Genomic DNA, 15000 nt, shown 5'->3' on the forward strand with positions numbered 1-15000 from the left:
AAATCCGCTCATGGCAGAGAGAGAAATTCAGAGCTTTGTCAAAAGAAGCTTTTACCACAGTCAGATTTACCAACATTATACATAAAAACTCAGAAGACAGATAAACAAAATGCCTATTTTTGTGCAGTAAACATTTGAGACCCCTGGCTCCGATCACCACCACTGAAAAGACATCTGAATGAGCAAGTTGCTCTACAGTGCACTATTTCACATCAAACCACTCAGATTGATTGTGTTTTACTCCTGATAGATTATAGAATTTTTGAAAAATTGGTGGAATTGTACTTTAACTGAAAAGGCTGGTGTTTAAACGTCATTTACCAACATTTTACATTAGGTAGATGAGGTTTGACAGCATCTGGGGGGTTAGTTTATTTCCCTTCTCCAGCAGGACAGGGACTCTTACCTGCCTCAAGTCCTCTAGCACTCGTTCTTCCACCCCTTCTTCGAGGAATAGTTCCCGAATACTCTCCATCACGTCGTCGATGATGGAGAGGTAGAGTTTAGGCTGAGGGGAATGAAAAGGTACACTCTTGAAAAATTGTTCTTCGGGGGTCCTTTAGTAAAAGGGATGGTTCCATGTAGAACCATTACATGTTCTATGAATGTAAACTAAGAGTTTATTCCTGTGAAAACGATAGCAGTTATAAAAGTGGCGTTTATACCGAGGAAAACGTTGGAAAGGTAGAGTTTAAGGTTACGCTGAAGAAAATGCAGGTTAGGGAAATGATGGGAATGTCGAGTTTAAGCTTAGGAAAAGATGGAAACGTGTGGTAAAGCCTGAGGAAATGCAGGAATGGAAGAGTGGAGGATGAAGACAATTAACAGCAAGATTTCCTTACGCTGAGGTAACGAGTAGAACGGTTTACGGGTAGCTAACCTAGCTTAGCTACGTTAGCCAGCTAGCGTAGGTTACCTAGGTTACCTAGGTTAGGTAGCGTTAGGTAAGATAGCTAACCTAGCTAAGCTAACGTTACGTTAGACCTCTCCTGTGGCCTCAGCAAAAGTTTTTTTAAAGTGAATCTGCTGACCTTACATCTTCATACAGTTACAGTGTTTTTCACAGACTCGAGTCTCACAGGTAGGTTAAGTTTCAATATAACGTTAGGTAGTTTCGTAAGACCAGAAAGGTAGCTAGGGTTAGCTCCTCGTTACCCCGTATAGGTTAGGTTAGTTTATACTGAATAGTGGGTTAAAACCGTTTAACGTTGGCTGAGACGAATAATTACGAACAAGAACAAGCGTGAGGTTTTATCACGAGATACGTCAAGGAGCTGGTCAGAACGCCCGTCTGATATACTCACTAAAGTGTTTGCGTTTGATAGCATTGTTTTCGATGTAGGTTAACTTGGCCAACGAGCTGTCATTTATCAAGAAGGCGTTCGTCCCGGACTCCCAGTGTTTCCACAGCCGCGGTGTATAACACGGCACGCAGCTGATAAGTGTCTTTCCAATCAGCCAAGGTTGTGATGGATGAACTGTTGTACACCGCTGTACTCTTTAGTAAGTCTAATAACAGCCCCAAATGTCTCCTTGCTACCCCAAACGTCCAGATTACAAAAGTCTCCATGGACTATATCAGGAATGAACTGAGACCCACAACAGGCTCCACAAACCCACGTTTTCTGTTACAGCATAAGTCAGTTTATTGCTCACAAGGCAGAAACAAAATGCGATTTAATAAACCATATTAAATAATATTACACGTTCATGTAAGTATTTATCTATAATGCAGCAAACACTTTATTACATGTGTTTCATGTTTCATCCATTAACAGCTGAGATATAGGCTAAAGTGCAACAATACTGTCGACTGCTGGATAGGATTTGGACAGGCATTGCTTTGAAACATTGCAGTACGTTTTATTGCTTGTGTTACCTTTGTGGTTATCAAACACTTACACGATTTCATGCTTTTATATGGAGGAGTCATGCATGTAAATGTGAACATGAAACAAAAGACCAACGTATGAACACTTCATGCGTTTGTTTAAGGGGTTATGAAGTTGGATCACTGTGTTGCACAGCTTGACGGTTTCTGTGATTCTGCTTCAATCAGCTTCTTTTCAATTTCCACCTGAGAGAGAGAGAGAGAGAGAGAGAGAGAGGGAGGGAGAGAGAGAGATCATATTAATGAATGCATTAGCGTCTACATGAACAAGTTTAACAGTTACAGTCAACTCCACAATTACTGGCACTCTTGATAACGACAGGGGGATAAAAATGTGGTTAATTAACAGACTGAGCCTTCTTTAAAAGCACCTCCTTGTTTCTACGCTCATTGTCCATTTTATCAGCTCCACTTACTGTATAGGTGCACTTTTGTAGTTCTACAGTTACAGACTGTAGTCCATCTGTTTCTCTGATACTCTGTTAGACCCCTTTTCAGTGGTCAGTCTAATTGTAGAACGACAAAGTACCCATATATGGGAAATGGAGCTGATAAAACAGACTATGAGTGTAAAAATAAGGTAATTTTAATGTTATGGCTGACCTTTGTGTATTTTTATGATAGAAGAACGTGATAGAAGAATACAGAGCATAGAATTTGAGATGCTTGAGAAATCTCCTGGTACATCATGGAGTATACGATGCATAGATGATAACAAGAGCCTTTGGAGGAAACACAGTGCCAAAAACACAAAGGATCGTCCAGCATGCTTAACAGAAGGGATGAGGTTCTTTACTGTGTAACCATCCTTCTTTTTATTCCAAACCCACCTTGAACGTTTGGTGCCAAAAATTTCCATTTTTGTCTCATCTCAACAATAGAACCTCCAGGCGCTCGTGTTTGTGGCTATAGGCAAGAAAAGGCTTCCTTCTGACACACCTTTTAGAATGGAGGAGGCATCTAATCATAGTTTTGGAGACTTGTTGACCCAAAATCAGTTTCTGCAAATCTCCGTCCTTCTGCCTCTCTAATCATCCTTGTTACTCTACATGGGTGAAAAACACAACTGTGTTCTCTTCCAGGCAGGTTTATTACAGGTCTGGTCAGTTTAAGCCTTTTGATTATTGTCTTAACAGTGAACACTGTTTACTGCCTGATCTTGCTCATGCTAATTAATTATCAAGGAACTTTGGCCTGTGTCACCTCATACTTACACCCCTTTGAAACAGGGAGTCATGGATGACCACTTAAAAGTTACTGAACACTCAAGTGGACTTAAAAAGGTGAAATATAAATTGGGCATTCTTCAGTGATAAAATTTATACGAATGGTAATAATTGTGATGCGTGAGTTTCTGTGTTTTGGACTGATGGTCCAGCCATTGACCCTGACCTTACCTGGCAATGGTAGTAAGCTCTACTGCTGACATGTTTTTGAGGCTGAAAGTCGCTTTCTGTTCCCAAAGATTTCACACGTGTCTGCGAAGCAACTGTGTCTGCAACTTCAAATTCCATGGTGATGAATGGGAACCAGTCAGTGGGAATCTCCTGATCTGATGCAAGCTCCAATTTACAGGAGAAGGAGTGCGGATGATCCACTGCTGTGAGTAAAAAAAAAGACCAAATAAGAATGTGTGTAAAAACACAGTTTGAAGATGCTTTCCAGTGGATAACTCACATCTGACCAAAAATAGACAAAACCACACTAGCTGTGCTCTCTTTAACAAACAAAATCTAACACACACACACACACACACACACACATACATCTTCTAAACCGCTTATCTTTCTGGGTCGTGGGGAGCAAAATCTAACAGCCAAGATGTTAAACGTTGAAACAATGCACTTAGCTTGTTTTGCAATAATTCACCTCACATATTTTGATTATTTCTAGTAATAATTTGTTTATTTTGCCAAAACATAAAGATGACAAGGCGGAGAAGGCAAGGTGTATAAAGTCATGATTTAGTGCCCTAGGACACTAAAAGTAAACCTTTGATGAATGACAAAGAATGAAAAATACAAATTCACAAGATTTTATTCAATTAAAATAATCTGATTTGAAAACAAAATGTAAAATGTTTTACTGATTTCTTAAGACTCTGGGATCAGATTGGCAGAAACTTGCTTTTCATTGTATAATAAACTGTTAAGATTAGGTATATTATTAAATGTTAAGAAAACAAGAGGTTTAAAAGAGGTGATGCAGTCATGCTTGAGTGTAAAAGGAGTATCCGGACTAGGCCTAGTCCATTATAAGCAAGAATGGGTCGAGGCTCGGCTCGCCACTGGCAAAAAATGCATCAGCAAATAGCAAGCAAGCAAAGTTTATTTATATAGTGCTTTTTAAAACAGGTGTTGCCACAAAGCAGCTTTACAGAACAATCAGCATCACAGAAAGAAAATCTGGGTCCAAGCCCCCATGAGCGTCGCCAGTGGCGACAGTGGCAAGGAAAAACTCCAAGAGGCAAGAGGAAGAAACCTTGAGAGGAACCAAGACTCAGAAGGGGAACCCATCCTCCTCTGGTCGACACCGGATAGCAAACATTGTTAGTATAAGTATTATAGTACAAAGCTGGAAAAACAGGTGGGGCAATGGTTAATTTGATTAATTTATGATTAATGAGTAATTGCACGAATCTTGGGTATTTCTCCCTCGTCAAAAGGGGACTCTGGAAAAAAATCTGAAAACCACAACTGAATGAAGGGCCTCTCTGCACTGCTTAAAAAACCAGCATGCTTCTGTTATGGACAGCACTGCATTGGTTTAGGAATGCTTTGACAAATCACTGTCAGTAAACTCTGTTCACTGCATTCACAAATGCAAGTTAAGACTGTGCTACGCACCATGGAAGTCATAAGTCAACAATATCCAGAAACTTCCCGAATTCTATGGGCTCGAGCTCATCAGAAATAGACTGATGCATGGTGGAAATATGTAATGTGGTCTGACCTGCCTGGTGTCCAGACCTGCCTCCTGTTGAGGTGCATAATAAAGTGCAAAATACAACAATGAAGGTCTATGCGGTTGTGCAGCTGATCATGTCATTGAAGAACCGCTTTCAAAACTGGATCAGCTGCTGTCCCCAAAAGTTCATCAGTATTGTTAAAAGGAGAGGTGATGCAACTCAACTTTTTGGAAAGTGGTGCAGATACCATTTTTGGGGATGAGCATATATTTACCAAAAAAAGGAAACACAATGAAAGTTTGTAAGGGTACATGATAAAACACCAAATGTTGCGTTTCTGTTTTCATGTTAATTCAGATCAAACAGAGTTTACTAATCCCTGCTTTTTGTTTTTATTCGCATTTCGCATACAGTCCCTAATATTTTGGTAGATTTTTTTTTACTGTGCACGTAGCAGTTCTGATTGCATCCAATCAAAAAAATGGGTACAAAATGAGTAAGATACTTCTTAAAGTAAATATTAGTATGCTGATATATTCATAAAGGTTTACCCAATCAGAAATCTTTTTGTTATTGGGTCAATAAAGGCACCTTACACTGATAATGACCCGGTCAGCCTAAAAACATCTTCGGAGGTACATTGTGCTGTGCTTACTGCCTTTGCTATGTTTAACCTATATCCCATCCCCTTTTAGAATGAATTTTTATTGGGATTAAATCAAAACTCACCTGTTAACTCTCTCTAAGCCTTACCTTTAGGTTTTTAAAATTCCTGTTTTTAAATGTAACAGCAACCACACTCAAAATCCTGCTGCGGTGGGTTAGTGTGGGGTTTATCTCTTTTAAAGTAGATTCTCTGCACAACATTAACATTAAAATATTCATTTAATTCAAATTCAACATTTATGTGTTATACCTTCTAGAAGAATTATGTCTTTTATTTCAGTGCTACAACACTTCCAACTCTCAACCCTGGCTAACAGGCAGAAATATGTTCTCATATGATGTAACTCAGTGGTCTGCATCACATGGCAGGCCAACATAGGTGGACACACTGTAGCCCAGTAAGCTAATAAATCACACAACAGTTATAAGGTATTGAACCAAACTGCTAGTTTATCTGGCTAAACTGCTACAGATACTGCAGGCACCCTTGTGAGTTGCAGACTTTTACTTTCACTGCAATCCGTCTGCTCCTGCTTTCAGAGCAAACACACTCTTTAGCTTACAGTGACAGCATGATTTCACTGGCATGGAGATTTTATAGATTATTAATACTCAAATCTGTGGAAGTGTAAGAGTGAAATATGATACAAGTAATGATATAAGGTTTCCTGCTATGAGGTATGGATTCAAAAGACCCACCAACCATGACAGACTGCAGTATCTAATATAACACTCCTTTATATAACACCTCCTTTAAAAAGCTGTGTTTAAAGGCAAAACAGCATGAAATGGTTGGTCAGTTTGGTGTTTGTACAGCAGTTATGCAAGCTAGCTGGCATAATAGCTAATCCAGCTGAAGTAATTTCAAAGGAATGTGATCTGTAATTCACTGAAACTTAGGCTAGGTTGGCTGACAGTTTCTACCAAATTGGCCATGGCACTAGCTACAATACCTGTCATGCAGACCACTTGCTAGCCAACATTTTCTCTCTTTCAACACTGCATTTATTGTGTACAGCACTTTCTTCTGCCCTTCAAGTTGAAGGTTTCTCTATAATGAAAGGCTTGTTATTTGAAGTCGTATCAAACTTGACACCCCCTTGAGGTGCATTAAGGGCTGTGCATGGCAAAACTAACAGGCAGTGTCACACATGCAAGGTTGGAAATAAAAGCTTTTATTTGTCTCGTCCTTTAAGGTTAGCAGTCCTATATCAGACTAAACTCTGATACCCTCTCACATCTAAAGACAGTGTCATGTTTTTTAGTCACAGAATATGATTTTGCAAAAACTAGGAGTCTTGCAGTGTCACTATTTACAAGACTGCAACTAGATTTTCGAGATTATTCCCCATCATGCACCTGGTGGAAATGTACAAACAGATAAACGCTTTTCCTTCCACTCTAGGGGTACAGATGGGAAGATATGTTGACTGGGTGTGTAAAGATCTGGGGCTCAGAGCAGTTCACTGTAGAACCGTATGCTCTGGCAGATCACCCGGAATCTTTTAATTAACCTGAAAAATGTACAGAAAAAAAACAGTGATGATTTCTCATTAATGTCATTGTTAAAGTCCTCTGCACATTTCCTTACATCAGTGTTACAGGCTCAAGGTATTAAAGGGGATTTCAGGGATTCATGCACACGTATTCTCTCTGCCTCTCTCTGCCTCTCTCTCTGCCTCTCTCTCTGCCTCTCTTGGTCAGCCTCTCTCTCTGCCTCTCTTGGTCTGTCTCTCTTGGTCTGTCTCTCTCTCTCTGCCATTCTTGGTCTGTCTCTCTCTGTCTCTCTCTCTCTGCCATTCTTGGTCTGTCTCTCTCTCTGCCATTCTTGGTCTGTCTCTCTCTCTGCCATTCTTGGTCTGTCTCTCTCTGTCTTTCTGCCTCTCTCTGTCTCTCTCTCTGCCTTTCTTGGTCTGTCTCTCTCTCTCTCTGCCTCTCTCTCTGCCTCTCTCTCTGCCTCTCTCGGTCTGTCTCTCTCGGTCTGTCTCTCTCGGTCTGTCTCTCTCTCTCTGCCTCTCTTGGTCTGTCTCTCTCCGTCTCTCTCTCTGCCTTTCTTGGTCTGTCTGTCTCTCTGCCTTTCTTGGTCTGTCTCTCTCTCTGCCTCTCTTGGTCTGTCTCTCTCCGTCTCTCTCTCTGCCTTTCTTGGTCTGTCTGTCTCTCTGCCTTTCTTGGTCTGTCTCTCTCTCTGCCTTTCTTGGTCTGTCTCTCTCTGTCTTTCTGCCTCTCTCTGTCTCTCTCTCTGCCTTTCTTGGTCTGTCTCTCTCTCTCTCTGCCTCTCTCTCTGCCTCTCTCTCTGCCTCTCTCTCTGCCTCTCTTGGTCTGTCTCTCTCTCTCTCTGCCTCTCTTGGTCTGTCTCTCTCCGTCTCTCTCTCTGCCTTTCTTGGTCTGTCTCTCTCTCTGTCTCTCTCTCTGTCTCTCTCTCTGTCTCTCTCTCTCTGTCTCTCTCGGTCTGCCTCTCTCTCTGTGTCTCTCTCTGTGTCTCTCTCAGTCTCTCTTGGTCTGCCTCTCTCTCTCACGTCGCACACCTGTGCTCGCCCACAAGTCACTATTTACATAAGCCAAGACATAAAACGTACGATAATATTAAACACGGTTGATTTTGTCGCAGTGTCAAGACGAGAAAAAGACTGACTTAAGACCACCATCTTGACCACCTCACACTAAACAATCGAGATGATGTGAGCCTGACGTGACTCTAAAAAGACTCACGTGATTTTATTCTGACATGGATATTTGTCTGCGACAGTGAAATTCACTTGAAAAGTCGTTAGGTGTAAGACCAGCATAAGTCTCAGGTAAATCTGTCAGGCAACTCAAATTAAGAGCTGCTGATGAAGTTTTTTACAAACACTTAAACAGGTCATTAGCCTTCACTTTTTCCTAGTACATAATCATATATTTTAGACAGCACAACTGTCTGAAACGATTGGGATTTTTGTGTAACATTTTATACATGTTGAATATCATCTTTCACTTAATGCTGGACGTCTTATGCCAGTTGAAAACAGCAGGAGTATGAATTGCAACAGATACATGCTGGATCGCAGTTAGTGGAACAATCCATCTGCATTTGATTTGTGTGATTTATTCTACATGCTGAAAGCTAGCATCCCTCACAACGTTGAGAGAAAAACTGAATGTTCCCTTACCTATGTTCTTAGCAGGAAGCTTCTCAATCCTCCAAACAATGGCGCCATACACATTCTCATACTTGACTGTACCAACAGTTACCTGCATGACAGGATGAGAGTCTGTGACATTTACTGAGCCTAAGCAGGCGTTCCTGTTCATGCGGGCCTTTAGAGATTTCTGCCATGGTAGCGACATGCTACGAGGCATTTTGAGCCAGTCACCTGGCAATGGGACCTGGATAAGCACATTTTCACAGATTGGTTGTGTCTCTGAAGTTGCACCAGGGAAAGGGAAGGATGACTGCATATTGAGGAAAGCTTGGAGCTCAACATAGGCACCCTGCACGGTGACCATAGCCCTCAGTGAGAATGGCAGGTGGCCACAACTGAGGGATACAGTCTTGTAGCGCATTAATTCCACCTTACAGGCATCAGGAGGTGAGAATTTGATCAGTCTAGTGTTTTCAAATTCTCCCTCTCGCACACACTTATGGAAATGGTAGTCGGTGATCTCCATCCACACCTCATCATCCTCCTCGGAGCCATATCCAGAGTCTCTTCTCAGCAGTGCAAGATCATTCAGTGCAAGAAAACATTCCCCTGCACCATTCAAGAAGGCCAAACAGTGAATCCGTGTGATGGCCGAATGTTCCAATGTGGCTCCATTCTTATCTAGTTGCATCCAGATGTGGTCCGCAATCTGCAGGGACAGCTCCTGCTCTTCGTAATGTTTTTGTTGCTTATGGGGACCTGGTAGTCTCATCAGCTCCTCCTCAAGGGACACAAGCAAGTCCTCCATGTCACCATACTCTGTCGTGCCAAACTTCAGCAGCTGCTCGACTTCTGCTTCATGGGTCACTTCAGGCTTGGGGTGATAGCGTTTTCGTTCCACATACGACAAATGTTCAATCTTCAGTGTTGCAATCTTGCGTTGCTCACCATAGCTCTCCAGTTTGGGTCCTGAGAGAGAACAGTTGGAATGAAGCTGGAACTCTTTGAACGGCTTCTCCAAACCCTTCTCGTAATACATTTGGAGCACAGCTCCTGAGAGCAATTGCAAATAAATGGGACCCCACTGACGGGATGACATACGGTTCTTTTTTTCTGGAATCCTCAACATTAAGTTCCAACCATGCCTCCTGTGGCTAAGAAACAGTCCCTGTGGAACAAAGGAAGAAATACCTCTTCCCATCTCTGTTTCCTTCAGTATCCTTACATCGGAATCTGTCCTCTCTCCATTTCCTTCCTCTTGGTCCTCTTTTGCCCTTAGCCGCTCTAGCTTATGACATATGTAGGAGTAAGAGTTTTGAAGATGATCCTGGGGTGGTTCATAACCATCCTTGCTTCGGATAAAGAAGCGAGGCAAGGTTGAGCTGGGCTCGGAGTCTGAAGAGGAGCTTCCAGAGTCTCTCTTCCCCTCACTGTCTCTCCAAAAAGGGTTAAAGTGCCCCGGATCTTCTTGGAAGGCCGGGAAGGAACTGGAAGCCTCAGTCCAATTAGCTGTGCTTCTCTCAGGAGAAGAGATGCTTGTTGATGTGCTGGAGAAACTGCTAAAGAAGTCAGGTTGTCCTTGAGAGCTGCAGTAAAAGGGTGATGGACCAGTTGGAGTCTCCCTAATAGGAGTACACATTGGAGTGTTGCTGGGCACACGTGAGCTCCCATTAAGGCTAAAGTGCATTTGGGGAGATTCCAGAGGGCTGGATAAGCTTCTTGACGGATTCCCCAATGGAGGCAGCACCAGTTTCAAGCCATTTGGGCGAGGAATTGACCCTGAGCTTGATGACGAAGACTGAAGGTTTTTCTGAGGTGACGACAGGGGTGTACCTTCTTCTTCAAATGTCACCCAGTTAGTTGGATGGTTTGTGGAGCACATTGTAATGGACAACTTGTGTGATCTTAATCAGCCTTTTCAGAATTTTGTTCTTGTCTGCCTCAACTGAGACCACCTTAGGAGTCATCTATAAAAAAATAAGAGCAGAAACACCCATAAAAATGTTTAACTTTGTAGAAGCAGTCAAAGATCAAGTTGTAAAAGAAAAGAAAAGAGAGAGGAACACAGTTCTCTGAAATGTGTTCGTTTGAATACATTGTTGCTTCTTGCAGTGCAGTTCCTTCTAGAGAAATGTGGCATGAAAATTTTCCTAATGACAAAGCAGTACTACAGCAGAGATTTTCCAACATAATACCAAATGCTAAAATAAAACATGGCACTCAAAACTAAATCCATGGTTGCAGCTGACTGCTTACACTGCATTTATGCATTCCACTCAAAAGAGGATGTGAAGGATGGATGGGGTTCATTGTCTAAAGGTATTACAAAATCACAGATGGGTCTGGATGAGACCTTCCGCCAAGCGAGCAGCTGGATATAGTCATGCAGCCAGTCTCCATTAGCCAATTTCTCACATCACTGCAGTGTTAATTATTCAACGGCACGGCACCAGCTTTTGCCTTCTTTACTGGCTGCAGTTTTCTCTAAATATATCCAAGTGGAAACATCTGGGCTACAAATCTCCACTTTGACTAAGGCATTGTAATAGCTGAAAAAGGACAGGAGGAAATTTGTCACACTGTAGCTGAATCTGTATTTTATTGTATGTTTTTACTTCCTCATATGACTCGGAAATTTAAAAATAACATTCTGAATCATCAGGTCATTGTGTAGTATTACTATGGGTCCAGAATGCTCAAAAATCTATATGCTATACCTCTTTAGTCCAAGAAGGTCTGCTAATATACTATATTGATTAAATATTCAGCATGAAGTAATTTTAAAGGAATGTGATCTGTAACTGAAACTTATGATAGGTTAGCTGACAATTTCAACCATATTAGCTGTTACACTAGCTAGAAAGCCTGCCATCCAGACTGCATGATAGCCTACAGTTTCGAGTTGGTTTGCCTCTCTCTTTAAACACTGTATTTATTGTGTATTGCTTCATTCTGCCCTATAAGTTGAAGGGTTCTCCATGATGAAAGGCTTGTTATTTGAAGTCGTATCAAACTTGACACTTCCTTGAGTTGCATTAAAGGCTGTGCATGAACAAGATGTAAGATGTTTTTTGTCAAAATTGAAGTAGCATTACTGAGTCAGGAGAGAAATGAGCAAGCTAAAATATGGTAAAGCCTGAAATAATCATTCAGACGTCCTTTAAAAATCATTTAGAAAGAGGCAGTGGGTTTTCATTTCTGGCAAAAAATGTATCCTAATTCCACCATCTGTTGAGCAGTGGCGTTCCCAAGCTACAACTCTGCTTCCTCTGGAAAAACTGACCTACAATCTACGTCACCAAACGGATAAATTCTGGAAACTCTGGACCCCCCTGTGGACCTACGTAGAGAGTCTTTCTTAAAATCTTATGTTTGTTGGCCTGATGTGTGAGATTTAAATGTATGATTGTCAATACTGAATAAAGTGCAATAAAAAAAGAGGCATTGGGTCAGATTTTGGGGGCGTTTTCAAGATAATATTATCTTGTATGAAAGTCGTACACGCAGGCTCTAGAAACAGGTCAACTCAACCTATAGGGCTCAAATGCATAATCAACATTATACTGATGAAGATATAGTGACCATTGTAGATAATTCCCTTACATCTCCAGAAGACACATCCCTCACCAAGTTTTACTGAGCTCTTGTTCAATGCTCTTTCAGCACGCTTGCAATCATCAGATTCATCCCCTCAGAGAAGGGGTCTAAATTGCAACTGACATTGCAAATGCTTTTCCAAAAAATAGAGGTTTAAGAATAACGTGGATGGTGCTGACAAAACAAGGATGTCCAGAAGTGGCCTTTACTGACCAGCATGTTCTCATGGGACTAAGAGTTTTGAGAGTTTATTACCTCGGGGAAAGGGGCAGCATGCTGGATTCAATAGGTCAGAAATGCATTAGCCTGAAGAGAAAAAACATTAAAAAGGTGCTGAATCCTTCATTTTTCATTAGAGAAACTACGCAAACTACACAAGCAGCAGACACAGGCAACATCAGCAGGCCACAGTGGCACAGATCCAGTCCCAGTAGCACTCAATAAGTGGGCAGAGAAATGAGAGGTTACAGAATTGTTGTAGGCTATGAGAGGCATTCTTTGCATTCCTCTGGGACACTCACCCTGGACACAGGAAATACCAGCCCAGAATCCTCCTGCAAATTCATACGTTAAACATTCACTAATTGCCATTCTAAAGAGTTCACACATTCATACAATATTCAGGTTATATGTCGATACTATATATTGCTTCATTTGTTTCCTTCTTTTCCACTTATTAGTTCAGACATATGGTTTGTCGCCCTTTTTAGGCAACTGCAAGGAGCACACTGTCACTTACCGAAAGACCTTGCGCTTGATGTGCTTCATTCATTTGGGCATCAAGTGTCAGTATATTGATTCATTCTAGCCATTTATTAATTTAGTTTGGAGGCACCACTAACAGAAATTAAGTATCTGTATTCAGTCCAAGTTACAATTTAAAAAGGCAGTATTTAGAATATGGTTACATTTGAGTTTTTTTGTTAGAATAATTTTAAAATGCTTTTTTAAAGATAACAAACAGTGCTTGTTTAAAATCATCACAGCCTAACAAGCTAACAGCTTGTTAGATGGAGGAACAGCCACTGAAGTTCCTGCTAAAGCCTGAGTAGACTGATGAATCAGTGTGATGAGCCTGTCATTTATTTCAGCCTCACGGAGATATTTTGAGGGAAGATCCAAATGAATGTCCTCAAATGTTCACATGTGATAAGCGTATCATGGCATGGTGTGACATATGTCACTAGTCAAGTCACTTAGCTGTCCCTGTATTATTAAAATTTACAAGATTTTGTTATTGGAATATGGCAGTTTGTTTATAGATACAATATTTCTTCATTTATTTTCTAGTGTGGTGAGTTTACCAAAAGTAGGACAATCTAAATTTGCTAAAGCCCTCAGTAAGCCCACTTAAATACAGTGTTATATGTCTTTATGTCTTTTGTTGCTAAAGCGAAAAATAAGTTAACACTTCCTCTACAGGGAACACGCATCTGCACATTTCAGTACACATTTACTGATTATTTGCTGAATTCAACATACGGAATAAAATGAAACATAAAATGCAGCCTGTGCAAAAGTTACAGCACATTTTAGAATTATCTGTTCCTGGTCAACTCAATAAATAAATCCAAATTGTGCTCTAGGAATGGCAGAGAAATGTAATAATTTAAATTTATTCCCTGTAGTGATTGTGATTTTCACTTAGAAAATCAACCAAACGTAATTTTACCGGGAGTATGCAAACTGTTGCATGTGGCTGTACATAAGCATACTTTTAAAATTTCTTACTGCTATATCTTGAAGGATGAAGGATTATTCTCTCTTTTATTAAAATCACATTTATATGCTTTATTTACAACACTGACCAAATAAAATTAATAAAGTTTGGACTGCATCCTTTTGAAGACGATAAAAAGGTACCCCATTTAAAACACTTTCTAAGACAGAATTATGCCAATAATATGGACAATAATATATAGCAAGATCAATGATATCGATAACTAGAACATTCAAACTGCCAACCAGGAATGTCGAGGTTCAGTGTGAATTAAGAGAATTTAACAATAATGTGGGTGTATTTTGTATATTTTTTTTAATGTATTGTAATAGAATAATGTTATTGAATACCTTAAGGACATTGCATTCAGTATTCAACAATCACTACTTTTTCAAAGTATTCTGCCCAGCGCCTGACTCGGCACGTTTGCTTAGTCAGCTGTAATTACATTAGCTTTTTTTGCCCAGTCACACTGAAAAAATGTCTGAAACTCACATGACACTGGTCAGTGTCCTGTGATCAGGAGCCCTTTTGCACTAAATGCATGTTGAGTAATACAAGGGTATGGAAATGCACACTGAATCACACAAGGTTATGTAAGCAAGACAGCTCCTTATCGTTTTTCCATAAACTGTCCATCTCCTCGCTGCGAACAGAGGCCTTTTCTTTAGGATTTTAAAACAGTTACACTCGTTAAGAAGCATCACAAGCCCAGGCAAGACCAGCACAACAGTAAAAACTAAATAAATAACAGTGATTAGAATAATTGCGCAATAAACAGTACAAAACGTTTTGGAAAACCTGAATCGTTATAAAACTACTGAAGAAGTCTTTCCATTAACAGCAATAGCGCTGCTTCTCATTCTCTCAGCCCAAAGGACTGCAAGTACGTTTCACTTTCCAATTCCATCCCTCATTATTATCTTGCTCTTTGTGTTCATGCAAAACCGGTTAGGGTTTAATAGACAAAACAAACCTCTTTTGTTTTTTGATTACATCATCATGTACCAGCTGCTGGGACGATATTAACCAATGATATGTTTCAGCTTACCCTCCCACCATCCCTGTCTATCATCAAGAGAAAACACTCAGCTGG

The 15000-nt window shown here is 40.6% G+C and overlaps 2 protein-coding genes across 3 annotated transcripts in view; both read right to left on the minus strand.

Annotated features, from left to right (window-relative positions):
- gtf2a1l (general transcription factor IIA, 1-like) overlaps window positions 1-1481 on the minus strand; it is a 9414-nt gene extending 7933 nt beyond the window's left edge. Inside the window, exons 1-2 of one of the 2 annotated variants that reach the window (XM_017685259.1) lie at window positions 1305-1481; window positions 407-508 (exon numbers count right to left, since the gene is read on the minus strand). In XM_017685259.1, the coding sequence (XP_017540748.1) occupies window positions 407-508; window positions 1305-1328 (126 nt within the window). In that variant the 5' untranslated portion in view covers window positions 1329-1481. Of the gene's footprint in view, window positions 1-406; window positions 509-842; window positions 921-1304 lie in introns of those variants that run through there. The other variant, XM_017685261.2, reaches the window with a different exon arrangement.
- A 140-nt stretch (window positions 1482-1621) lies between these two features.
- Window positions 1622-15000, minus strand: part of LOC108412991 (stonin-1) — a 16174-nt gene continuing 2795 nt past the window's right edge. Inside the window, exons 2-4 of the mRNA XM_017685271.2 lie at window positions 8615-10554; window positions 3289-3491; window positions 1622-2077 (exon numbers count right to left, since the gene is read on the minus strand). Coding sequence (XP_017540760.2) covers window positions 2012-2077; window positions 3289-3491; window positions 8615-10469 — 2124 coding nt within the window. The 5' untranslated portion in view covers window positions 10470-10554 and the 3' untranslated portion in view covers window positions 1622-2011. The remainder of the gene's footprint in view (window positions 2078-3288; window positions 3492-8614; window positions 10555-15000) is intronic.

The sequence above is a fragment of the Pygocentrus nattereri genome, chromosome 22 (assembly GCF_015220715.1).
Source record: "Pygocentrus nattereri isolate fPygNat1 chromosome 22, fPygNat1.pri, whole genome shotgun sequence".
Taxonomy (NCBI): domain Eukaryota; kingdom Metazoa; phylum Chordata; class Actinopteri; order Characiformes; family Serrasalmidae; genus Pygocentrus; species Pygocentrus nattereri.